Below are 26,581 nucleotides of genomic sequence, written 5' to 3'. Positions count from 1 at the left end.
TGACTCACTTTGAAAACTGCCTCAGAAAACCTGGGCAGTCTCCTTCCATCGTCATACGAATTTTACACAAATTATGAAGATGATTCTGTACTCCAGGAAATCTTTGGAGTGTGGGCTCATTTCTGTCTCTTCCAGTGCTATGCTGTGCTCGGTCACTCAGTCGTGTCTGACTCTTTGAGTCACCATGGACTGTAGCCTACCAGTCTCCTCTGTCCGGGGGATTTTCCAGGCAAGAACACTGGAGTGGGTTGCCATTTACTCCTCCAGAGGATCTTCCCGACCCAGGGATCAAATCCACGTGTTCCGTCTCCTGCATTGGCAAGCGGCTCTTTTGAGAAGCCGCTTGAGACACCAGGGAAGCCCTATCTCTTCCTAGCCAGATCTAAATCATCTGTATAGAGTGAATCAAACTCAGAAGTGAGACCCTAAATTTCACTTTTGTTAAAAACTAGGAAGTCAATAAAATTTTACCAAAAATAAAAGGAGACAGGACCTACTAACAGCATATACTCTGCTGTATTTGTATAAGGAAGCCTTGGGGAGAATCTTAGTTTTTGACAAATTTCAGAACACTTAAGAGCTCCTGTGGCTTCCAGGGCTTGGATATGACTCATAAGACATGAATTTCCTTTTGTTCTGAATGCGCTCCGAGTCTTACTGAATTTAATTGCTCAACCAGGTGTTTGTCCAGCTCAGAAAAACAAGCAAGCAGGAGAGCTGACAAGTGCAGCCTTCTCCTTGTCTCTGGGCCCCCTGTCTGGCCTCCAGTCGTGTGGGCGGCGACGACTCCCCCGCAGGGCAGCCCAGGGCTCCTCCTGCCTGAGCACCACAGGCAGGAGCATCTTATTTCTCGTATCTTTCCCTGGTTCTACAAGCCCCGCACCAAAGCGGCCCCGAGAACCGCGGCAGCAGCTTCGCCTCCCCTCTCTGTGCACCCACCTGCATGTGAGAGTCTTAGGGATCTTTAAGAAAGAGAACCGGAACCCTGGTTGTTTTCTGGTTGTACTGGTTAGAGAGTCGGAGGGGAGCTGAGGAAGGCTGTGGTCACCAGAAGCATCCTAACTGGTCCTTCAACCCAGGGTCCCTGTCTGTAGGTCTGAGACCCCCCAAGGCAGCCAGGCCCACAGGTCCCCGCTGACCTCCAGCTGCCTGGCCCGCCCTTGGCACAGGGTCTGGCATCGAGGTGGGCTGGCACTCTGAGCTGTGTTTGCACCACGTCTCCAACCTCCCCTTCCCCAGCCCATCCTACTCAGGCCCTGGGTCATGTCCGGGCCTCCTGCTTAGCACAACACTGATTCTGACCCTTTCAGCCCGAGATGCCACCTCCCTGTACCCTAGACTTGGGGTCATCAGCAAGCTCAGGCCAGCCTGTGCCCAGGCTCCCCCTCCCCACAAGGGAGCTCACCCAGGGCTCCAGCCAGAGCCTCTGAGGGTCCCACCCTGTGCCACTGAGACCCTTGGAGCGGCAGAGTCACAGAGGCTACAGGGTCCTCGGAGGCCAGGCAACCTCGACCTTGCCCTACCCCTTAGACCTTGGTGAGCTTCCAGGTTCCATTGATTACACATGGCTAATAATACCCAGGGGCTTCCCTAGTGGATCAGAGGGTAAAGCGTCTGCAATGCAGGAGACCTGGGTTCGATCCCTGGGTCAGAAAGATCCCCTGGAGAAGGAAATGGCAACCCACTCTAGTACTCTTGCCTGGAAAATTCCATGACAGAGGAGCCTGGTAGGCTACAGTCCATGGGGTCGCAAAGAGTCAGAAATGACTGAACGACTTCACTTTCTTTCTTTCTAATAATACCCAGCCTGGCGCTGATGAGGGAGCTAAATACCCAGCCAGCAGGTCCCAGCACACTCCCTACCCCTGTTCTAGGAAATGAAGCCAAAGACCCTCAGGGCCCTCCCCACCCAGCAGCGCAGTTAATCCAGCAGTTTCCCTGATAAGGACTACCCTCCCCCAGGGCCATGGCCGACCCCCTGTGAGACCCTCCCCAGCCTACCTCCAAAAGGGGACCCTTCCCCTTGGTGCAGCGCTCCCGCCCAGAGCCCAGCCTTTCCCACTGGCCAGAGCCACTTAGATACCCTCTATCATGTAAATTCCTGGCCTCCCTCATCGGCCACCAGCACTCGTCCTCGGCCACAGGCATGGTCCCCTCCATACATCCCTTGGGACCATTTCAGCCTCCTTGCACAGGCTCCCTGCAGAGGCCTCTCCCCACCCTGGGGCACGAGCCAGGTGCTGGGCTGAGTGCTGGGCTGGCCCCACCCAGCTTTACTGGGTGATGGCCCCCATTCCATGCCAGGACCAAACGTTTCTCCAAGGACAACCTGCTCGGGGCTGCTTCTTCTCCCCAAGTCCCGGCGCTGGCTGAACCCACAGAATGCGTTGCTACTGCCTGGTGTGGCCCTGAAAGCAGAGCCCTTGTGCTCAGGGGCCAAATGTGGGGAGCGGGGATGGGGGTAAGCAGGAGTGTAACCGTGGCTTAGAGACAGCCTTCAGAGACTCAGGACCTGGAGCCGTCAGTCCGCCATATGAGGATGCTGCAAACCAGAGATGCGGAGGGGGGCCTGGGAGCCTGGCCCAGAGTCACCCCAGCAGTCGGTGGTGGGGGGAGGCCAAGAGCCCCTCTCTGCACGTGAGATGTAAATGCCTTCTGGCCAGGACAAGCCCACTCCCCACACTGCACCGCAGAGGAAAGACCCTCAAATATGATTTTGGATGCCCCTCCAGCCAGGTAACCCCCACCAATGCACGCACACACACAATTATTCATACATTCTTCACAAACATCCCCCCCAACACACATGAACACTGACACACTGTCATACACAAACACACATGCACACGCAGGCTCCCAGCTTTCCTGCCACTTCACACACAACCGCTGACACACATGCACACGGATACATTCTCATACGCAAACACACGTGCACACAGACAGGTTCTCATACACAAACACATGTGCACACAGACACCTCCTCATACTCATGCACACGTGAACACACATGCACACGCAGGCTCCCGGCTTTCCTACCACTTCACACACAACCGCTGACACACATGCACACGGATACATTCTCATACACAAACGTGCACACAGACACCTCCTCATACTCATGCACACGTGAACATAACATGCACATGCAGGCTCCTGGCTTTCCTACCACTTCACACACAACCGCTGACACATGTGCACATGGACACGTTCTCATACACAAACACACGTGCACAAAGACACCTCCTCATACACAAACACACATGAACATACATGTACACGCAGGCTCCCGGCTTTCCTGCCCCTTCTTCTCCTTCACTACCTATCCTTCTGGCCCGTGCATCCAAATCACTGGGAGGATTTTATAAACACTGACTTCACACCTGTTGCCCGATGAGAACTCCACCCTGTTCTAACCCCTGGCTCTGTTCTGCACTCAGAGTCAGAGACTCCAGAATGCAGCGTCTTCCCAGTCCCCCAGGCCAGACGCTGACCCTCCCCACCCCGAGATCAGATGCCCGGAGCCTTCTCCCCAGCCTCACACTCTGCAGGGCGGTCCCGCACTCGCTCCACGCGGCTGCCAGGGTCACGTGTGTACTGTTTCGGTCGCTGATGTTGCAGGACGGCTGCCCCAGGTAGAGCGAGGACTCGGGGATGCCCTCCTGCTGCAGAAAGCGCCTCTGGATGACAATAGCCACCTTCTCGATCTCACAGAGCACCCTGACCGCCCCAGTCAGGTTCAGCCGTGGGGAGAGGCCCTGGGCGGCAGGGCGGGCACCTTGCACAGAGGCAGCTTCAGCTCCCGTTGGGGTTGGGGGCTGTTCTGGGTCAGGGGCCTGGGTTGTGTTGCCAGGAGAGTCACCTGTAAGACAGGAGGAGACAGAAGCATAGAGTGGGTTTGTGTTTAGCGTCAGCCATGGGAGCCTGGCCAGCGGGTGGCACAGGGTGGGAGGGTGGACAGAAGCATAGAGTGGGTCTGTGTTTAGGGTCAGCCACGGGAGCCTGGCCAGCCGGGGTGGCACAGGGCGGGAGGCTGTGGGCAGAAGGTGGACAGCAGATGGGAAGCACTCACAGCCTGCAGCCATGCATGATGAGGCTACACATGCCAGCACGGCTGCACACACACACGTGTTGCATGTTCCCACCAGCCCACGCAGCTGGGCATGCCCTGGCTCACTTTTGCCGCCTTGGCCGGGGAACTGTAGGGCCCTCTGCCCACCCAGGCTGATGTTGGGCGTGTGATGAGCCCATGGACTTGGGACCAGCCATCACCCCCGGGGACCCTGAGTCTTCTCTGTAAAATGGGTTATGGAAGACTTTTATGGTGGTCCAGTGGTTAAGAATCTGTCTGCCAATGCAGGGGACACAGGTTTGATCCCTGGTGCAGGGAAGATCCCGCATGCCACAGAGCAACTAAGACCTTGTGCCTCAACTAGAGAGTAGCCCCTGCTCGCTGTAACCATAGAAACCCACACGCAGCACCAAAGACCCAGTGCAGCCAAAAATAAAGTAAATAAGTAAGTAAAACGGGTTAATGAAGTTTACTCTGGATCCTCAGATTCTTCACTCCTGCTCAGCTTCCCGCTCCCCTCGAAGCACGCTCAGTTTCAACCTCTGGGAGAGCACGAGGCTCTGTAAGAACATCCCCCATCCTCTGAGGGCAGACCCAGGACACGCTCAGCCCTCCCGGGGCCTCTGCCACAGCCCAGCTCCACCACCTGCCCCTCAACCCTCGCCATCCCATCTCAAGGCGCTCACCAGCTGCCCAGCCCCAGGCGGCAGTCCAAATCCCTGTTCCCAGTGCTCACAGCCTTCTCAGCTGGCTGCATCTGGCCTCGCTGAGCAGCCTGCTCCGGCTCTCCCACCCACCTCCTGCAGGCACCAGCTGCAGCCAGCCCAGGTGATGTGCCTGGACCCTGCCCACCCTCAACAGCTCTGTTCTCACTGCTGCACCCACCACCACACCCCGCCCCGCAGCAGCCCTCTCTACCAGATGACGACTGCTGCTACTGCTGCTAAGTCGCTTCAGTCATGTCCGACTCTGGGCAACCCCATAGACAGCAGCCCACCAGGCTCCCCCGTCCCTGGGATTCTCCAGGCAAGAACACTGGAGTGGGTTGCCATTTCCTTCTCCAATGCATGAAAGTGAAAAGTGAAAGTGAAGTCGCTCAGTGGTGTCCGACTCTTAGCGACCCCATGGACTGCAGCCTACCAGGCTCCTCTGTCCATGGGATTTTCCAGGCAAGAGTACTGGAGTGGGGTGCCATTGCCTTCTCCCAGACAACTAAGCCATCCTTTAAGACGGGTGCTAAGACAGCTCTTTCCTGACCACACCCTAACCACACCCATGGGACTGAAGCAACTTAGTGTCCTCTGGGCCTCCTGCTTCTACCTCAGGTAGCCCGCATCTCGCATCCCCTGAGGCATCGTGTTCACTCCTATAAACATCTGTCTCCTCCATTTGACCACAGATCCCTAGAGGGCAGGGGTCATCTCAAGGTCAACAGTGAACCCACAAAGATCCCATTTAGTGGAAGAAGTGCTGCATGGACAGTGGGGCTGAGCAGAAAGATTTCCTTGCATCGTTTGTCACACAGACTTGGGTTTTGAATGATCATCTTTTAGCATCTGAGAGGACACACCTGAGTGGTTGTGTGTGTTTTCTCATCACGGGCATCAGAAGAAGCACTTAAGAGATGAGGTGCCTCCAGAAGGCTGGAGGCGTGTGGAAGGATGGGGAGGTACCAGAACATATACACGTGCACACACAGGCACACCCATGCACAAGTACACACATATGTATCTACACATGCACATGTGTGGCACACGCATGCACATGCACACTCCGGAAACTTGCCCAGGACTTACAAATATGTTGACCTTATTTAGAAAAGACACATTTTGGGGATGAGTGTCCTTAAAAGAACAGACTATCTGATGGTATTCCAGACAAAGGATCCTGATAATATTACCTTCGCAGGGTCTTCCAGAAAATTCCACTAGGAGGTCAGGGGCGCCTCCCTCGCAGCTGCAGGTGAAGGAGCCCAGTGTGTTGCGGCAGGCAGAGCCCGGGGCACAGTCATCCTCCCGGCTTGCACACTCATCAAAATCTGCAGCATGCAGAAAGCAAGATGGGAAACCCTTGTGGGGACCTGAGCATCGCGGCTGCACCGTGGTTCACAGCAGCTTGATGGGGAAGGTGCATCTTGGGGAGTAAAGTTAAAATTATCAAGTGACAGCAAAGATGACCAGTTCTGGAGGGCTCAAGAGCAGGGTGGCACCTTGAATTTCTACAGGATTGGGGTGGGAGCAGGTGGCAGACAGTCTGCTAAGATTGTTCTGGAAGGAGGATTCCTGGACCCGGGGATGCTGGGGTGGAGAGGGGCACAGCAGCATCCCGTCAGCTCCCTAGAGACAAGGAGACAAGGAGGACCCCACCCCCACCCTGGTCTCAGGCAGAGGGACCCCGCCACCCACCCACTCTCATCTCGACACTCAGTTACTCATCTTACTAGCAATAATGCAGCTTTACTAAAAAAAACGGATAAAAACTCAAAGGGCTTGGCAAAGCCTTCCATCTTGGTGTTTCATCTTTCACATACCGTCTATTTGGATCTTTTGTACCTGTGTCTATTGCGTTTAGTATTTTCTTACCAATGCAAGTGATCACTCTATATTTGGGATATAACTCTTCACCAGATTGTTGAAACTATTTTTTGGTCTGTTGCTTGTTTTACAATGGTGGTGACTATTTTGTTTGATATGAGAGCTTGAATTTTTTGTAGAGGTAGCTATTCCAGTCTTTTTCTGCATAGGCTTAACCCTTCTCATTCCAAAAATCAGAAAAATATTCATCTACATGGTCTTTGATTTTACCCATACATGTAACTCTAAGCCTTTTATCATGTATTCTTGGGCCTGATATGTGCTAAGGATGGAATCTTATCAAAATCTATATGTTGAAGCCTTGACACCCAGTAGGACTGCAATTCGAGATGGGCCCTTCAGAAGATAATTAAGGTTAGCTGAGATCATAAGAGAGGGGCGCTGATCAGATTAGGACTGATGGCCTTATATAAGAGACACCAGAGCCCTCTCTCCACACACAGAGAGGAAAGGCCACTCAAGGACACAGCCGCAGGAGAGGGCCCTCACCAAAATCAGCTGGCATCCAGCGTCTAGAATTGTGAGACAATAAATGTCGGTTGTTTAAGTCACTCCATCCATGGTTTTTCTTTTTTTTTTTTTTTAACGACAGCTTGAGCTGATCAATACAATATGAGAAGAGACTCTAAACGGCCTCTACTCCCTGCTTTTGTCTTCAATTATTCTTCCTAGGATCTCCTTGGCAACTGTGCTGGGGAGGAAGTCTGGCTGCAGAGAGGGGCCTGTCTGCCCTCTGTCCAGCCCGCTGAAGAGCAGCAGAGGAGGAAGGAGCGGGGTGCAGAAGGGAGGCAGTGTCCCTGGGCACCCTGGCAGGTTCACCAGAAGATGTTTTCAGCCCTTACACCTTTTCAAAAAAACCATAGTACCAATAAGAGAGACAAGGGTCCTATAGGTTTCCATTTTCATCCCATGCAGGGAAGCCCTTACGAGGAGGCCCATCTTTCAGAAATGAAGCCAGTGGGGGGGATTTCACTGCCTCCTTTGGAGAGTAAGTCTCCGTCGGGCCTGGCCTTCACTTACCCCCTATGAAGGTGTCGCCCCTGACCACCTCCAGCAGAGAGGTGTTCTGAAAGGCGGCCAGGAATGCAGCAGACACCTCCCGGACATCCATGTCTGTGATGACCAGCAAGGTGAACTCCACCACGACGCTGCCGTTGGAGATGCGAGTCACTTCTATGCGCACCCCGCCTGTGTCCAGGTGCTGAAGCATGAAGGCTGGCAAGGAATTCCGCACCTTCAGAGAAACAGGGCTGGTGAGAAGAGCTGCCCACTGAGAGAGAAGACAGGGTACTTGTTCTAAAGTGGTTCCTCTGGGGACTGTGGCCAGCAGCAGGGCTGGCCTTGGGAAAGGCGTCAAAGCCGCAGGTCAGCTCTGGCCTGGTCCCCAGGCCCAGCACAAATACCAGTGGAGTCTGAGACAATGAGCCCTGTCCTCCCCACCGACCAGCCGGTCAACACGGGACTGAGTGCCAAAGCCCCACCCTATGGGGCTTGTAATCTGGTAGGGGGCTCACGAGGGCAGTTAGGATCTGCTGATCACTCTTGGCTCAGAGCCCGTGGGGGTGGGGGACAGCTGAACGAGTGGTCAAAGGGAGGGACCCCACGTCCCCTGCTTGGTTTGCTCCAGAACAGTCCTTGTGATTCTCACGCTGCAAGACTTTCCCCTTTCTTTTTCGCTGCCTGCCTTCCCAAAGACCACTTCCCTTGAGCATCCCAGCTATTGTTGCTGTTCAGTTGCTCAGTCGTGTCCGACTGTTCATGACCCCATGGACTGCAGCACACCAGGCTTCCCTGTCCTTCACTATCTTCTGGAGCTTACTCAAACTCATGTCCATTGAGTTCGTGAGACCATCCAACCATTTCATCCTCTGTCGTCCCCTTCTCCTCCTGCTTTCAATCTTTCCCAGCATCAGGTTCTTTTCCAGTGAGGCAGCTCTTAGCATCAGGTGACCTAAGTATTGGAGCTTCATCATCAGTCCTTCCAATGAAGATTCAGGACTGATTTCCTTTAGGATTGACTAATTGGATCTCCTTACTGTCGAAGGGACTCTCAAGAGTCCTGCCCTTATAAGCTTTGCTTATTATTCTATCAGTTTGGACAGAACTCTGTATGTAATAATAACCATATTATTCCATTCTAACCTATCATGGCCTAATGCCTAGAAAACTACCCCCATCATATGATGAGCTTCGAGTGGTCCATATAGTGTAAATCTGCCATGGAAAAGCCCACCTCCATGGTTTGCCCTCATAAGAATACCTCATCTGCGTCTAAACTGCATGAGGTTCAGGCACAGGCTTGTGGATTCCCAGCCTTGGGACAGCCAGTGTGAGCATATCACCCACGAGAGACTGTGGATGCTCAGGAGACCCCAAAGCCACCTGCAGTCACGTGGCTGCCACCATTGTCGCTGGAAGAGCTGGTCTTCTCTCTGTCTCTCTTTCTTTCTCTCTGGGATTTCCAGAGACGGCTCTGTCAGAGCCTTGGGTTAAAGTCACTCTTGTCTGCATTACAAGCCAGTCTCAAAGCAAAGGTCCAAGCCCCTTGCTAGGAAGTGACAAAGAAAAAAGCAACACCATTATCCCACAACATCCCAAAATGTGTCCTAATGTCCTATGTAGGTGTTAAGTTGCACAATTATTTGCTATCCAGAAATTCCAGATAGCAAACTGTCCCCCCAAATAGGCAAAAATATGAAATGCTTTTAAAAAGAAAGGTTAATCAAGGAACTTGAGTGGTAATGAAGCTGTCTCGTGAGGCCACTAGAGCCGTGTGATCTGATCTCAGTGACTGTTGCTCAATGTGATATGTGTTGTTGTTAGGGGCCTCCCAGGTGGCTCAGTGGTAAAGAATCCACCTGCCAATGCAGGAGACACAGGCTCAATTCCTGGTTCAGCAAGATCCCCTGCAGGAGAGCATGCCAACCCATGCCAGTATGCTTGCCGGGAGAATCCCATGGGCGGAGGAGCCTGGTGGCCGGGCTACAGTCCGTTTCCAGCCACTAAGTTGTCTCTGACTCTGCAACTCCATGGACTAGGGCACACCAGGCTCCCCCGTCCTTCACTATCTCCTGGAGTTTGTTCAAATTCGTGTCTGTCTAGTCAGTGATGCTATCTCAACATCCTCTGCCGTTTTCTTCTCCTTTTGCCTTCAGTCTTTCCCAGCATCAGGGTCTTTTCCAATGAGTTGACTCTTTGCATCTGATGGCTAAATTGGTAGAGCTTCAGCTTCAGCATCAGTCCTCCAAGGAATATTCAGGGTTGATATTGTTTAAGATTGACTGGTTTTATCTCCTTGCAGTCCAAGGGACCCTCAAGAGTCTTCTCCAGCACCACAATTTGAAAGCATCAATTCTTTGGCTCTCAGCCTTCTATATGGTCCAACTCGTGATGTGCAACTATCGTTTAACCCAAGGAAGCTGGTGATACACACGTGAATCAGACCATCAACAGCTCTTGAATCCATCCACACACTGGGCCAGGAGCTGGGGACCTCAAGATAAATAAAGCAGGATCCCAGACCCCAAAGGTCACCAATGGGACGGTTCCTGGAGGCAGTATGCCTGTTTTATCAGTGACGCTGATGGGGTTGAAAAGAATCACCAACCATTGCAGAGCCACCTGCATTGCAGCCACCAGCATTGCTGAGGCTTCGTCCTGCTACGACTCCACCAATAGGTGGCGCAGCCGAGCTCTCTCAGTTCTGCATCTTAAACTCCCAGAGCAAGGAAAAGCTAAAATACCTCAGATGTCCTCTATGCCAGCGGTCTCCAACCTTTTTGGCACCAGGGACCGGTTCTGTGGGAGACAAATGTTCCACAGACCCACGGGAGATGGTTTGGGATGATTCAAGCACATTACATTTACTGTGCTCGCTATCTCTATTTATTACTACTCCAGCTCCATCTCAGATCTCCAGGCATTAGATCCTGGAGGGTGGGGACTCCTGCTCTATGCAAACAAGATCTCAACTAGTGCATTCTCTATTCAAACGGTAATCTAACCACCAGCAAAAATAACATATTACTACTCTAAATAAATTCTAACAATATACATTCTTTGGGATGAAAAAATGCCAAAGGGGTTGCAGAGTGCACTGCAACAAAGAGAAAGGAAAGGAATTTTTTAAGGCTGGAATCACAGCAGCATTATTCCCAATAGCCAAAAAGCGGAAGCAACCCAAATGTTCATCAGTGGATGATGGATAAACAGAACGTAGTTTGTCTTTACAGAGGACTATTACCCGGCCATAAAAAGGAATGAAGTTCTGATATTGGTACAACAGGGATGAACCTTGAAGATATTATACCCAGTAAAATAAGCCAGACACAAAAGTGATGTATTGTATGATTCCATTTCTGTGAAATATCCAGAACAGGCAAATCCATAGAGACGGAAAGCACACATCTGGTCCCAGGGGCAGAGAGAAGGGGAGATGAAGAGCTAAACTGGTTTCTTTCTCAGAGGATGAAAACGTTCTGGAATTAGATGGTGGTGATGGCTGTACAATTTTGCAAACTGTCTAAATCGCTGGATCCCGCACTTTAAAAGAGTGAGTTTTATAGTGCGTGAAATAGATCTCAATTTGTAAATGCTTTTCCTTTTTAAGGCACAGGGGAGGCTTTCTTCTCCACAGGGTCCCACATCAATAGAGACTGAACTGAAAACAACGTGAAGCAGAGGAAAAGACGTGTCCCTCACCGGCTGGTGTGTCTATTTAATGACAGATCGGAACACACAGGCCCTTCAGCAGAGCTGGATGCCCCAGCTTCCCCCAGAAACGAGGAGTCTGTGGCCCTCCTCAGTCAAGCCTGAATCCCCATTGGCTGTTCAGGATGCTACCACCTCCCTCCTTCACATCCCAGGAGAAAATAAGGACCAATTCCACCAACGTACCGTCCTCAAGAAGAGCTCTAGGAAGGCCTGGGACTGCTCACTGCTGGTGTTGCTGAAGGATTCGAAATACCTGACGTTCACTATTCTGACTTTCCCACTGAGCTTCTGAGCCGCTGCAGGGTGGAGAATAAACATGTTTGCCATGGTAAGTGTCGGATAACAGGTTATCATCTCTGTCTTAATAGTAGTATTTTCCCATCAGTCAGGAAGAACATCAAAGGGAGGCTGGTTTGCACTCTGTAAAGAAGGAACAGCACCCGGTATGTATAGATACAGCCCCTTGGGTCCAGAGGACAGTGGGACAAAGCCTGGAAACAGGCAGATGCCTTTCTGGAGCCACAGAACCAGATCAGCCCTTGCACCCTGGACTCGTCCCGCCAGCAGTGACCTCCCCTCCTCCAGCTCACCGAGAACTTGCACTTAGCACCCTCATCCACCGTCTCCTTTCTATATCCCAGTCCACAGTGAAGTCCTGCTTTAAAGCATATAAGCAAAATTCTAGACATTTCTGACTGCACCCTAATGGGACATCTTAGGTATCACCTAAGATGTCCCACCTTGGAGATGACTGTTACCAATTCTTGGATGGATGCCCAAGGTTTGATAACTAATCTGCAACACCAGGGCTGCCCTTGGCTGCTCAGGCAAGTTAGATATTCAAGAAAATATGTGGATGACAAATGCTAATGAGGAGAAAGGAGGAATATTGTCGGAATATATACCTATCGACAAGAATCACCTTCACCTTGGGATTGCCCTGGTGGTCCAGTGGTTAAGAATCCTCCCTCTTACACAGGGGACTAACACAGGTTTGTGTTAGTGGTTAAGAATCCTCCTTCTAACACAGGGGACTCAGGTTTGATCCCTGGTCGGGGAACTAAGATCTCACATGCCTTGCGGCAACTAACAGGCGTGCTGTACCTACTGAGCCCACACTCTGCAACTTGAGACGCCCTCATGAGCCACAAGCTCCCACAAACTTGTACAGAACATGAGCACCACAACGAAGACCCAGCCCCCGCCCCCACCAAAAAAAAAAATCAGCTCCACCTTATCAGAGTCTATTAATACATTTGACTTGCTTAATTCTACTCCCCTCTCTTTTACGCTGCAGCCCTAGGCTCAGGGTGGGGCACCCTCAGAGATCTATCCATCGTCATCTTTCCTGAAGGCTATGTCCACTAGGAGTGAGAGAGGTCAGAGAAATCGCACAACCAGCACTGCACAAGTGCCGCAGTAGCTCTAGTGGGTGAAGAACCTGTCTGCTGATGCAGGAAATGAAGGAGACCCTGGGCCAGGAAGATCCCCTGGAGAAGGGCATGACTAGCCACTCCAGTGTTCTTGCCTGGAAAATCCCATAGACAGATGAGCCTGGTGGGCTACAGTCCACGGAGTCGTAGAGTCGGACACGACTGAGCACCCAGCACAGCACTGTATCCATTTCCCTGCTGCATACCCGTGAGGACACAGGTGATCGAGGGCCTGCAGCCTCTGCAGAGTCTGGACATCGTGCAAAGCAGCCTCTTTGCCCACCACCTGTCCCTGAAACGGGGCTTCCTTGGTGGCTCAGATGGTACACAGTCTGCCTGCAGTGAACGAAACCTGGGTTTGATTCCTGGGTCGGGAAGATCCCCTGGAGAAGGAAATGGCAACCCATTCCAGTATCCTTGCCAGGAAAATTCCATGGACAGAGGAGCCACAGTCTATGGGGTCCCAAAGAGTTGGACGTGACTGAGCAACTTCACTCATTCATTCATTTGTCCCTGAAATAAGCCCCCTCACATATGGCCTTTGAACCCCAGCTGAGGAAGAAGCGAGCCAGGTGTTCATATACTGAGAAGAACGGAAAGCCAACATCCATACATAAATGCAGCTGTTTTAAGCCTTCACCCATTGAAAACTTCTTTCCTACTTTTTCTCCTCCCTTTAAGAACCCATGGTGACATTGTTTCTAGAGCCTCTTACCTGTCCTCACTTTCAGCTGGGCTTTGGCACTTTCTCGCCCACATGCTCTGGCCACGATCTCCACCAGGTACAGGACGCCGGGCTCCAGGCCTGACACCATCAGGCTTGCTTTCTGGGTCTGCAGGTGCACGGTGGAGCTCCGAGCAGAAACCAGGCTGAGCTGGAAAGTGGGGCGCAGGGTGGGATCCGCCACCCAGGCCACATGAAAGCCCGTGCTCGTCACATTGGAGACAGTGACCCTTCCGATAGGGATGGGAGCTGAGAAATGGAATATAAATGCCCCTGATTAAAATCAATCCAATGTTCCCAGTAACAGGAAGGATAGCTTCACCCCACCATGCGGGGACACAAGCATCCTCAGGGGACGTCAAGTTCACTTGCTGCCAGCTGCACGCTTGGGTGCAGGGTCACTGGATTGCCCCCTGAGCCCTGGGCTCCCGGGCATGGCTTCCCTGCCCTCAAGTTGGCTCTGTGGCCACCTTGAGGTCCCAGGACCTCCAGAAACAAAGTTTTCTTGAGGAGGTTCTGGGCAGCTCCTCCAGGGGTCCCCCTCCTCAACCCCCAGGCAGACTTCCCAAGGAATCAGCCAGGTGGCTATTGCTGGTCACACACCATTCCTGCAGGTGACTTGGGGCTGTTTATGTAGGCTCAAGAGTTTAGTCTGGAATCCAGCCTTGGGCAGCAGACATGCATCAACGGAGCCACAGCTGACAGTGGGTTCCACGTGGACGCAGTCCAGGGTCAGACTGGCTCAGGGAACTCACACAAGGGGGCCAGGGCTATCTCCTTCCATGGGAGCCGCATCACCAGGCCTGTTTCCTTCTCAGAGTGGCCACCCGGCTCCTGGGGTATCACCCTGGACTACTGATGATGGCCAAACCTCCACAGGTAGTGGGTGATGTGGAGCTGCTGGGGGCGGTGTGGCTGCGGGTGGCGGGCGGAACACAGAACCGCTGGGACTGCAGCGGGCTTGAGGGTGCAGCACTGCTGGGGTCTGTACCTGGATGAGGGGTGCAGTACTGTTGGAGAGGTGCAGAAAGGTTGGCGCCCAACACTACTGGGGGGAAGCGCCCCCGTGCTCAGGGCCCTTAATGCGACACCTGCTCGGTTTCCTGCTCCTGCTGTTGGCCAACAGGGAAGCAGGAAGGGGAGGACAGGGCTGGAGAGGAAGAGGGGACACCAAGTTCTCACCCTAACTAGACTGGGAGCTGGCCTCTCGGGGACTGGGTGTGCTGCAGTGGGTCTACACAGCATAAAATGAGGGCCCGCCCGGTGCTGCTGATGGCCCTGGACTGTGTGAGCCTTTGCTTACGGGAGCTCACACACCACATGGCTCCACACAGCCCCAGGACACACTCTCCGTGCCACTCACCGCAGGCCGCGGTCTTCAGAGATGCAGGCGTGGGGGCCAAGGGCTGGTCTGGGGAGCTGAAGGGCCCAGGGTCCAAGTTCTGCACCCACATGGGATCCAGAGGTGCTGGGGGTGTGTCCCTCATGGGGAGGCTGGAGTGCCACTCAATGTGGCCTGTGGGATCCGGGGCAGGAGTGGGCCAAAAGGGCAGCTCCACAGTAGAGTTAGGGGGTGACTGTCCAGGGGCATCTGGCAGGCTGTCCGTGGCCCCAAGAGAGGAGCTGTGGGTTGGCCCAGGAACCCTGGGGGAGAAGGCCACCCTGCTGGCTGTCCACTGGCTGGTCCCCAGGCCTGGGGCCACGCTGGCCTTCTCCATGCCATGCCCAGTGCTGTTACCACTGTGGCTGCCCAAGCTGCTGACTCCTCTCCTGGGTGGGAGCCCTAGGGTCCAGGCCTCGCCTGCTGCAGGGGTACTCCATAGGTGTACAGGGCCAGCGGACAAGGCAGGGGTCTCCAGACTGAAGGATGTTGTTTCTGTGCTGGGAGCTGAGGCTGTGACCTCTGACACTGGAGACGGCACACCCGTGGGACTCTCCATGTCACCTGCCAAGACACAGCCAGGCTCAGACAGGGCATCTGGTCTACCCTGACCAAGCGCGCCCACCCCCCAAGGGAACTCAAGGGGGACACAGGCTGTCCCAGTGGGTGATTCAGAGTGTTTAACAGGACCCATGGTTTTGGTTTCCTAAGAGCTCTCTTTAAAGGCCAGGGGGCTTCTTCATTTGACAAGTGAGGATGCCCCTACCGTGAGTAAGGGGTCCACCCAGTGACTGCAGAACCAGAACATAAATGCAGGGCTTGGTTCCTGCAGGCCTCAGATGGGTGCATCTGACCCTTAAGAAACTTGGACAGTTTCCCCCAAATGTGTGCTCAGTGTGGGGGTTGGTGCTGGTCACTCTTACCAGCCTGCTGGGCATTACACATGTAAGAAAAAGGATGGGACGGCAGGACAGTATACACAGTAGGTAAGGACTAGAGGCTTGCTCCCAAGGGAAAAATTCTCTGCTGCTGCTTCCAACCAGAAGGCTTTAGCAGGGATGGCAGAGCAGACAGGTGGCTGAGCATCTCCACTGCCCACCTGCCCCCAAAGCAGACATTGCTAGTCAATCACAGCACTGCAAATCTGTACATGACCTCCTCCTGCTTCTTAGCTCAGCACTCCAGGTATCCCCAACCAGCTGGTCAGAACTGCACCCTATCCCCAGAATCTTGGGGCCGAAATGTGCCTAGAATGGGGCTCAGAGGCCTCACCTCGAGGCCTTCTCCATGCTTACCTGGGCTCCTACCCCTCTCAAGATCTGGGCCACCCAGGAAGGGGTCATCCTCTCCCTCCATGGGTTTCATCAGGACCTTCTCAGGCCTTTTCATTCAAAAATAATAATAATTTAAAATCGTACTTTAAAACTGTATTGGTCCAGGGGCTTCCCTGGTGGCTCAGTGGAAAAGAATCCGCCTGCTAATGCAGGAGATACAAGTTTGATCCCTGATCCGGGAAGTTCCCACATGCCACAGAGCAACTGAGCCCGTGCACCAACACTGCTGAGCCAGTGCTCTAGAGCCCAGACGGCTGCAACTACTGAGCCCGAGTGCCCTAGAGCCCATGCTCTGAAACAAGAGAAGCCAAACAATGAGGAGCTTGTGTACTGCAAACAGTGTGCACGGCAGCAGAGACCCAGCACAGCCAAAAATAAATAAATAAAATTTCTGTAAACTGCCTTGGTATAAACTAGGTTCATAATTGATATTTAAACTGTGGAAAATTCTGAAAGAGATGGGAATACCAGACCACCTAACCTGCCTCTTGAGAAATCTGTATGCAGGTCAGGAAGCAACAGTTAGAACTGGACGTGGAACAACAGACTGGTTCCAAATAGGAAAAGGAGTACGTCAAGGCTGTATATTGTCACCCTGCTTATTTAACTTCTATGCAGAGTACATTATGAGAAACTCTGGACTGGAAGAAACACAAGCTGGAATCAAGATTGCCGGGAGAAATATCAATAACCTCAGATATGCAGATGACAACACCCTTATGGCAGAAAGTGAAGAGGAGCTAAAAAGCCTCTTGATGGAAGTGAAAGAGGAGAGTGAAAAAGTTGGCTTAAAGCTCAACATTCAGAAAACGAAGATCATGGCATCTGGTTCCATCACTTCATGGGAAATAGATGGGGAAACAGTGGAAACAGCATCAGACTTTGTATTTTTGGGCTCCAAAATCACTGCAGATGGTGACTGCAGCCATGAAATGAAAAGACACTTACTCCTTGGAAGAAAAATTATGACCAACCTAGATAGTATATTCAAAAGCAGAGACATTGCTTTGCCGGCCAAGGTCCATCTAGTCAAGGCTATGTTTTTTCCTGTGGTCATGTATGGATGTGAGAGTTGGACTGTGAAGAAGGCTGAGCGCCGAAGAATGGATGCTTTTGAACTGTGGTGTTGGAGAAGACTCTTGAGAGTCCCTTGGACTGCAAGGAGATCCAACCAGTCCATTCTGAAGATCAGTCCTGGGTGTTCTTTGGAAGGAATGATGCTAAAGCTGAAACTCCAGTACTTTGGCCACCTCATGAGAAGAGCTGACTCATTGGAAAAGACTCTGATGCTGGGAGGGATTGGGTGCAGGAGGAGAAGGGGACGGCCGAGGATGAGATGGCTGGCATCATGGACTCGATGCACGTGAATCTGAGTGAACTCCGGGAGATGGTGATGGACAGGGAGGCCTGGTGTGCTGTGATTCATGGGGTCGCAAAGAGTCGGACACGACTGAGCGACTGAACTGAACTGAACTGATTACTATATTAATTTTTTCTTTTGGTTTTAAAAGGAATTAAATCATTCTCATGGGTCCCTAACAGTATGGTGGGCCCCAGGCACTGTTCCCACCCTGCTGGATGGAGGTCGGCCCTGCTCCAGCCCAGGCCCTAGGGGCAAGGGCTCAGCCCAGAGCTGGGGGTGGGGAAGGTGCGCACCGTGGCAGACCCGGCCCGGTCTGGAGGGGTTGGCGTCCCTGGCTGTCCGGCAGCGGCAGGTGTAGGAGCCTTCGAGGTTGATGCACTGGGCCACGGGCGAGCAGTCGTGCTCCAGGCTGTCTGCACACTCGTTCCAGTCTGCGGGCAGGAGGGAGCAAGGACGTGAGTGAACACGGCTATGTGGTAAGAACATGGCAGAGGCTGCTCAGAGAACAGGATAGTCATGGCATCGAGTTCTCCGTGACCGTCCTTTCAGCGAACACACAGAGGGCTGGGTCAGGGCATCAGTGAGGCCCGGGAATCCAGCCCCTGGTGTAGGGATGGGGACCCTGCACAGAGCCCTCCAAGAAGCTTCCATCTGAACCAGGGACCACCTGAACGGAGTGTCTGCCTGCCTCCACCGCTGTCTGATCTGGAGGCAGAGACTAGGCAACGTCGGTTCCTTTGGGGGTACTAGTGCCCACGGGCTTCCCTCATAGCTCAGTTGGTAAAGAATCTGCCTGCAATTCAGGAGACCCAGGTTCGTTTCCTGGGTTGGGAAAATCCCCTGGAGAAGGAAAGGGTAATCCATTCCAGTATTCTTGCCTGGAACATCCCATGGACAGAGGAACCTTGTGGGCTACAGTCCATGGGGTCACAAGAGTCAGACACGACTTGGCGACTAAACCACCAAACCACCGCCACCAGCACCAACAGGTGTGAATATAGTCCTGTCTTGTTTGTTCTTTGCTCCCAAGGGGCTGTCTCTTCTCTCTGATGCATCCCTTAATATTTAGTGTCTCAAGAAAGAAACAGGAAAATAACTGAGCCAGGAGGTGTCCAGTCACTACAGCATGAACCTTCTGAGACCCAGGGCGGCCCTTGCACACCTCCTCTCTGGGTCTGGGAAATGACCAAGAGAGACTCAAAGGCCTCGAGCCACCAGAAGCCCTGAACCTTCTGATCTGGACAAAGTAGGCTGTTAAGTGAGCCCTGTAAGTACCCCCTGCCCCCAGCCCTGTAAATCCCCACAAATCCTCCCGTCCTTTCTCAGCCAGGGCCAGCTTTAGGGAAAACTCATCAGGAGCATCCCACCCGCCTCCTTCTCCCGCCACCCCCTCCCCTCCCCTCTTCTGGGCCCCCTGGTCACCCCCAGCCCCACGTGTGGCCCTGCTGGAGGAAAGAATCTGATAGCTTTGGGCATGTTGACTCATGACTGATCAATAAGGTGCTACAGGAGAGATAGCAGGATAAAACCTTAAGGAAAAAAGACAAACATATGTCACTTATACGGAAAACCTGAAAAAAAACAAGGGGGGTACAAATGAACTTATTCACAAAACAGAGAGAGAGTCTGTAGAAATGTAGGGAGATGTAGAAAACCACCTTTTGGTTACAAGGGGAAAGAGGGAAGGGATAGACTGGGATTGACATGTACAGTACACACAGTAGGGTGTGTAATAAAATAGATAACTAATAAGGACCTACCGTATTGCACAGAGAAATCTGTGCAATCTATGTATATGTATTTCCAGCAGTTTTTCCAGTAGTCAGGTACGGATGTAATAGTTGGACCATAAAGAAGGCTGAGCCACGAAGACTTGATCCCTTTGAACTACAGCGCTGGAAAAGACTCTTGAGAGTCCCTTGGACAGTAAGATCAAACCAGTCAGTCCTAAAGGAAATCAACCCTGAATCTCATTATAAGGACTGATGTCGAAGGTGAAGCTCCAATACTTTGGTCACCTGATGTGAACAGCCGATCCATTAGAAAAGCCCCTGATGCTGCGAAAGATTGAGGGCAGGAGGAGAAGGGGACAACAGAGGATAAGATGGTTGGATGGCGTCACCGACTCAATGGACATGGGTTTGAGCAAACTCTGGGAAAGAGTAAAGACAGGGAAGCCTGGCCAAGAGAGGTCGCAAAAGTTGGACACGACTTAGCTACTGAAGAACAACAAATGTATATGGAAAACTGATTCACTTTGCTGTATACCGGAAACTAAGACAATATTGTGAATCAACTATACTCCAATTTAAAAGTAAACAAAAGTAAAATACTCAAGCTCTATCTCCTGGGAGGAGCCAGGTGGGGGAGCAGTCTTCCCCCAGCCCTGGAAATCCATCCTTCCGGTCTGGCTCTGTGGGTCACTGCCTGTCCCACCCCTACTCCAAGAGAACAAGTGGCTCTGAGCAGAGTCACCCTCTGTCATCAGAGGAAGCTGGGTACCTGGAGGGGGCTGAGGGTCCCCATGAGGGATGGTCACCAGCCCTCTGCATAGGTTCCCCAAGAGCTGCAGGGCAGGTTCCCTGGCCAGGCTCAGGGTACCTGAGGAGCCTGGACTTAGCTGGGCTTTGAGTGAAAATAAGGCAGAAAAGGTTCAGTTTTGTGCAGAAAAAGCTCTGCAGCCGGGTGCTCAGAGGCCTGTTTGCTGGTTTTCAGTTTTGCTTCATCTGATCTTCACAGAAGACCAGCAGACTCATCAGCTGATGCAACAGTTACATGCCGACCCTGGGCTCCCCACTGGCCCAGATCCCCTGGAGTGCTGCCCAGCCTCCAGCCTGCAGGGGCTCAAAGGTGCTGATGGTTCAGGCCAGGGCCAGAGCCAGGCCAGCCGGGGCAGACGACCACGAGGAGAGTGGAGGCCCCACTGAGACCTGAGTTCAATCCGCAGAGCTTCGGAGGTTATCGTGGGGAGGTGGTTCCCTGTTCACTCAGCCAGCACAGGGCTCAGGAGCAAGCCAGAGCAACTCTGTCTTATGCCAAAGCCTGGGGCCGTGCAGGTCTCGGCTTCAGGCCTGTGAGCCGTGGGAGCTGCCGAGCAGCCTTCGTGCCTCCCGGACCACCAGACGAGGATGCAGACAGGATCCCCTATGGGGCCTGCGCTCTGCTCCTGCCGGCAGGAAGCTGGGACGAGGGTGTGGCCCCCTGACTAGAGGAGGGGGAGGCCACGGGAGAGCTGCAACTCCCCAGGTAACCCTCAGGAATGCAGCAGGGAGGCCCAAGGACAAGCCACCCCATCCCTGCAAAGGCAGGCTCCTCGGGAGGCTCCCAGCTGTCTTGGAGGTCCGGGTGGCCTTTGGGGGTGAAGCCTGCCTGGCCAGAGCCCTCAGCCCTTCCTGGGGGCGGGCATCAGAGTCTCACTCAAGGAGGCAAGTAGCCACAGAGAACTGGGTTCTAACAGCAGCTGGTGCCAAAGGCAGCACCACCGATGGTGGAGAAAGAGCCCCATCAGCAGGTCAGGGGGATGGTGACAGTCCCGGGGCCAGGCTTCCCTGCCCATGCCTTCTCCCACTGCCCGCAGGGGTGACAGGAAGGGCCCCTGCATCTGAGAGGCTGTCAGGAGCCTGTGGCCAATGGGAAGTTTTGGGGAGCGTGGCTAGGCCTGTCCTGAGCTCACAGGAGGAGGCGTTGCTGCCCGGGTACTGCGGTGACCCAGGCGACCCCTCACACTGAACGGTGCCACCATCAGGGCCTTGTTGGGCCGAGGTCTGCACACAGCATGATGGCATGAAGGGGCCACGTGGACACACGTGGAGGCCTGGTGGGTCGTCTGCACTTGGAGCAGGTGCGCAGCACAGCCCTTTCTGAGCAGAGTTTTAGGAAGGGGTGGGGGGCGAAGGCTGCAGAGACAAGGGGAACAAGGGGAAGGAGGAGTGAGGAGGACTGATGGGGGACCGTCCAGGCCCGAGAACTCTTCCAAAGTACGGACGTAGGTCCTAGAGCAGCATTGCCCCGACGTGTTGGGTGATGCTGTCAGACATGTGCCAGGCACGCGCTAACTGCCCCCCATCCCCCTCAGCACTCCCTCATTTACCCACGAGGTGGGATGTGTCCTCGCCTTCCCATCTCCCAGATGAGTACACTGAGGCCCAGGAGGCAAAGTCCCTTGTACAGTGGTCCACGGCAAGCCAGCATCAGAGCTGGGATTCCACCACAGCCAGCCTCCCTTGCTGGGTAGAGTGGACAGGATCTGAGAACCAGGGTGCTGCTCAACACTGGGCCTCCCCACACATGTACACCACCCCAGAGGAAGACCAGGGCACGCGGCCACCCAGTGTCTTGGGGGAAATGGGCCTCAGGGAAGACATGAGGTCATAACAATATGACGGCAACGCTGCTGGGACCTGGTCATCTGGAAAAACCCTTCTTCCAAATACAGTCACATCTGAAGTTCTGTGTTCTCTTATCTTGCAGGATCACCATTGAACCCACAGCCTCACTTGACAAGGATATGGAGTAACCTAAGCCTTGATGCTGGGAGGTATGGCTGGGAGGCACCTCGAGGAGGGCTGGATCTTCCAAAGACGGTGCAGATCTGCCTCAGGTGGGCCCTGGGGGATCTACGCACAGGCTGCCTGGCGTCTGCCCGGCACTTGGCCTCTGAGCCCAGGCAGGCAGAGCTCATCATGTTAGAGAGGGCCGCCACCATGTCCATTCCCGTGGGGGTGAGTGACAAAGAGATGGCAGGCTAAGCAGGCAGTGTGCTCCAGGTGTGACACTCCAGCGGCACCTTCCCTGCCTTCTTGGGTTGGGGGAGGTTGAGACAGCAAGCCGGAAGGGACTGAGCTCACAGGAGCTGGCAGCACCCACTCCACTGAGGGGTCAGCCATGCCCAGACTGACCCGCACACAGGCTTTTTGATGTAGAGACTGTGGTGCCCTCACATGCGAGGGAACTGCGTCCCCAAGCAGACGGCAAAACCTTGCTGACATGACAGCTCACTGTCTCTGTCGCCTCTGTAGCTCTGTCTCTCCAAGTCCCTGTCTCTCCCCACCCAGGCCACCCTGGATCCCCTGAACCTCTCTCTCTGTCTCTCGGTTTCTCCGTCTCTGTCTTATCCCTGACTCTGAGCCCCCTGCTTCCCCATCTCTCACTGCTCCTGCCCCCGCCCTCCCCCCACCGTCTGCTTCTCCATCTCCCCCTCTTCCCTGATCTGTGACTTCCTGCGTCACCAAGTCAAATTACAGGTGTTTGGGTTAATGACATAGCCCCCCATACTGGCGAGTCACACAGCGGCCAGCTGGCACTGGGCCCCTACGCAGACCCAGGAAGCCCCCACTCTTGTGCCCCTTATGATTCCTCCAGCCTGGTTCTGCCCTGGGTTCCGGGCCCACTGAAGATGAGAGGCTCCATCCAAGGGAGTGAGTGTCTCCAGACCCCGCAGGTCACTTCTCCTGTCAGAAACAGGAGGTGTGGGATGCACGTGGGCTCCATGGTTTCGGGGGCCTGGCCCCAGGCCCCAGTTCCCAAGGAGGAACACAGAATAAGGACTCACATTTCATTTGCTTTATCTACCTTTTGGGCTCCCCAGGTGGCGCTAGTGATTAAAAACTCACCTGCCACTGCAGGAGACACAAGAGACCCAGGTTCTGTCCCTGGGTGGGGAAGATCCCCTGGAAGGGCATGGCAACCCACTCCAGTATTCTCACCTGGAGAATCCCATGAGCTGAACAGCCTGGTGAGCTTTGCCCATAGGGTCCCAAAGAGTCAGACACGACTGAAGTGATTTACCACCACCACCATCTACCTTTTGGAATAAAGTGAATGTTGACCAGAACTGATGCAGCCTAGACTCAAGGGCATGAGGGTGGCATTCCCAGGGTGTGGGGAGGGGGACCCACCTTGCACATGTGTCCCTTGCTGGTCAACCTGGAACACGGTGCTTGCCCACAGAGCCGGGAGCAGGGGGGCCAGCGTGGACACACCCACTGGGAACTCAGGGTCCCACACAGTCAGCCTGAGCTTCACCACCACGCTTCCAGTCTGGAGAGACACGACCTGCAGCCTCAGCTTCCCTCTTCGGTACAAGTCAGAAACGGCTGGCGGCAAGGAGGCGGTGACCTGGCCCGGGAGAGGCGACAGATGCTCGGATGGAGCGGACTTTTCCATCAAGGTCTTCATTGCTCATTGGGGCCCCCGGAGTGGCACATGGATGGTGCACAGAATCCACGGGTCCCCTTCATGACCAAGAGGAGGCTCCCACTCACCCACCTCTTGGGGCAACAGTGTCACCCCCGGGATGACTGGAGCCCTGGGAGAGTGGGCCGGGCCTCATCAGCCTTTCTGAGGATGCTGAGACCACAACAGTCAACTCCCCGTCCTGCAGCCCTAGATGCACGGCCCACTCCCTGTGCCCCGGAAACCAGTGTGAAGGTTAACATGTGTGTGAGAGGCAAACAGAGAGCTGGGTTGACTGGCGGACTGGTGGAATGACCAAGAGGAGCAATCACCTGGCTCTTTGGCACTGTCCCCTCTCCCTAGGCTGAATCCTCAGGAAATGCAGGCACAAACAGCTGCTCAGGGCAGCCTGTGCCAGAGCAAGGAGACCCCAACCCCTCCCCACCACTCCTGCCCCCCCAGGCCAATCACTGCAAAAAAGCAGGAAGACTTCTCCAAGAAAGGTAAAAGACTGACCCCTACCCCCCCAGATGAACGTAGAGAGGCAACCCTCCTTCAGGGTGTCCCATTTCCACACATCCTGCAAGTGGAGCTTGCAGAACTTCTTTCTTGCTCCAGAATATCTTTCCAAGACACGTGTGTGATGAACGCCTTGGGAGAGAGAGAGGATGGCCCGATCCAGAGCAAGGGCAGATCTGTCTGTCTGATGTCGCAAAGATAACATCTCTTGGGAGCTCCCTGGTGGTCCAGTGGCTAAGACTCCAGGCTCCCAATGTAGGGGGCCTGTGTGTGATCCCTGATCAGGGAACTACAAGCCACATGTCATAGCAAAGTAGACATAAAAATAAAAAAATAAAAACAGATATATTCATTGGAAGGACTGATTCTGAAGCTGAAGCGCCAATACTTTGGCCATCTGATGCGGCAAGCCTATTCATTGGAAAAGACCCTGATGATGGGAAAGATTGAGGGCAGGAGGAGAAGGGAGTGACAGAGGATGAGGTGGTTGGATGGCATCATTGACTGAATAGACATGAGTCTGAGAAAACTGTGGGAGATGATGAAAGACAGGGAAGCTTGGCTTGCTGCAGTTTATGGGGTTGCAAAGAGCTGGACACGACTCAGCAACTGAGCAATAGCAACAAATATTTTTAAAAAAATAAGATAAGGTCTCTTTCTGCAAGGTTCAGGCAGGTTTGCATGGGGATCGTCAGCAGCGGTCAGAGGTCCTGCCTGTGCGTCAACCACACGCAGAGGGAACCGGGTTCCCTCTGTGTCACCCGCTCGGGACTTGGGGGCCAGCAGGGGACCTGGCACCCCTCTGATGCTCATGCTGCCTGCTCTGCCATGAGCAATGAAGTCCTTATCTCCGATCCAGGCATCTCGTGTCCTCTGCCAGCGTCCATCCAATAGTCTAACTTACTAGCTTGCAGGCAGGACGAAATCCTAGACCTTTCATAGTTTCTGACAGTTCAGCATTTTGTTCTTTTCTCCTATTCAGCTTATGAGGATAGATGGTAGTTGCTACTGGCCCTGTTCTCCCAGGCCGTGTGCTGGTGACTCCCCTCAACCCCAGGGAGGGACGGATGCTGTGATCCCTGGTAAATACTTCTTCAGTGAAGCTGCCCCTAAGCAGGAGGGCAGCAGCCCCAGAACCCCAGATGGAAAGTTCAACAGAAAACCTAGCTAAGCCATCAAGTGGTCCAGCCCATTTGAATCCAAGATGCTTTGGCCCCAAATCTAGGTAAGTTATCCATAAAAGGGGTATTTTGAGTAATTACCATGGGTTTTGAGACTGCCCCCTCCCCAGCCCTGGTGACTGGTGCCCGTCCCACACCCGCACTGACCTCCCATTTGGTTTCTGGCTCGGACCCTCGGAAGCCCCTCTCCCAGGCTTTACCTCATGCATCAGTTGCTGGGAGAAGTCCTGGAACTCAGGGCTCCCGCGGTTCCGCAGCCCCTCCGTCACGCTGCGGTTTAGGATCCTGACCGTGATTTCAAACACTCGGGCATCTGAGACAGACAATAATGTGAGTTAGCTGAAATCCGTGAGCTTTTCTGTTAACGTTTTCCAATGTCCCTTACTCTTTGGAGGGGGAGGCTTTAGAAAACAGATTGAGGCATGAGTCTCAGGTTGGTGGTCACATTAGGAGAAACCAACATAAGGAATATGATCCGTCTGCACTGGCATGATGGAAACTCAGACGCAAACACACGCCTTTAGAGCCAGAGCAGGGGAACGAGGTATAAATGTCACATAGTCCTTAGCAGCAGGAACTGGTCAACCAGCCACGTGGGCTATGAAGACCCCTCCCTCCAGCAATTCTTCACGAGGTGTGGCCGCTGCTTTCCTTGTCCTGGATCACAAGTGCATGTCCCACCCTCTCAGGTGACCAGTTCATCCTGATTTGCCCAGGAGTTTCTGGCTTTCCCAAAATAAAATTCCCACCTCTCCAGGGCCCACTCCAGGGCAATATGATAGGGTTGGTCACCCTACAAGGAAAGTTTGGTTTCCTGTGGACATAAGCGAAGCTGGAAGCATCAAGGTGGGATGTGGGAGTTTACGTACGTCTCTTTCATTATCAAAAATGATGCCCACACCCACAGCAGATGCTGCAGCAGCTCTAATGACCTACAGGCCACTCACACTTCTTTCCCACCCTGGCTCTCTCCACTAGCCAGCAAGGGCAGAATTTATCACTGCTGCACACACACAGCCCCAGAAATGTCCCCAAGGTTGAATAGTGCCCATTTCTAGACCAGGGCTCCTCTGAACCTTCTCCCACCTCAGCAAGA

At 53.5% G+C, this 26,581-nt stretch overlaps 1 protein-coding gene across 1 annotated transcript in view; it reads right to left on the bottom strand.

The window, feature by feature from the left end:
* Positions 1 to 26,581, bottom strand: part of UMODL1 (uromodulin like 1) — an 82,331-nt gene that overhangs the window by 17,040 nt on the left and 38,710 nt on the right. Inside the window, exons 9-17 of the mRNA XM_068969419.1 lie at positions 25,686 to 25,798; positions 23,509 to 23,728; positions 17,905 to 18,042; positions 14,897 to 15,478; positions 13,525 to 13,782; positions 11,560 to 11,672; positions 7,684 to 7,897; positions 5,970 to 6,107; positions 3,540 to 3,859 (exon numbers count right to left, since the gene is read on the bottom strand). Coding sequence (XP_068825520.1) covers positions 3,540 to 3,859; positions 5,970 to 6,107; positions 7,684 to 7,897; positions 11,560 to 11,672; positions 13,525 to 13,782; positions 14,897 to 15,478; positions 17,905 to 18,042; positions 23,509 to 23,728; positions 25,686 to 25,798 — 2,096 coding nt within the window. The remainder of the gene's footprint in view (positions 1 to 3,539; positions 3,860 to 5,969; positions 6,108 to 7,683; positions 7,898 to 11,559; positions 11,673 to 13,524; positions 13,783 to 14,896; positions 15,479 to 17,904; positions 18,043 to 23,508; positions 23,729 to 25,685; positions 25,799 to 26,581) is intronic.

The sequence above is a fragment of the Capricornis sumatraensis genome, chromosome 1 (genome assembly GCF_032405125.1).
Source record: "Capricornis sumatraensis isolate serow.1 chromosome 1, serow.2, whole genome shotgun sequence".
Lineage (NCBI taxonomy): Eukaryota > Metazoa > Chordata > Mammalia > Artiodactyla > Bovidae > Capricornis > Capricornis sumatraensis.
The sequence above is the reverse complement of the archived record's forward strand: the minus strand, read 5'-3'. Positions and strand labels throughout refer to the sequence as shown.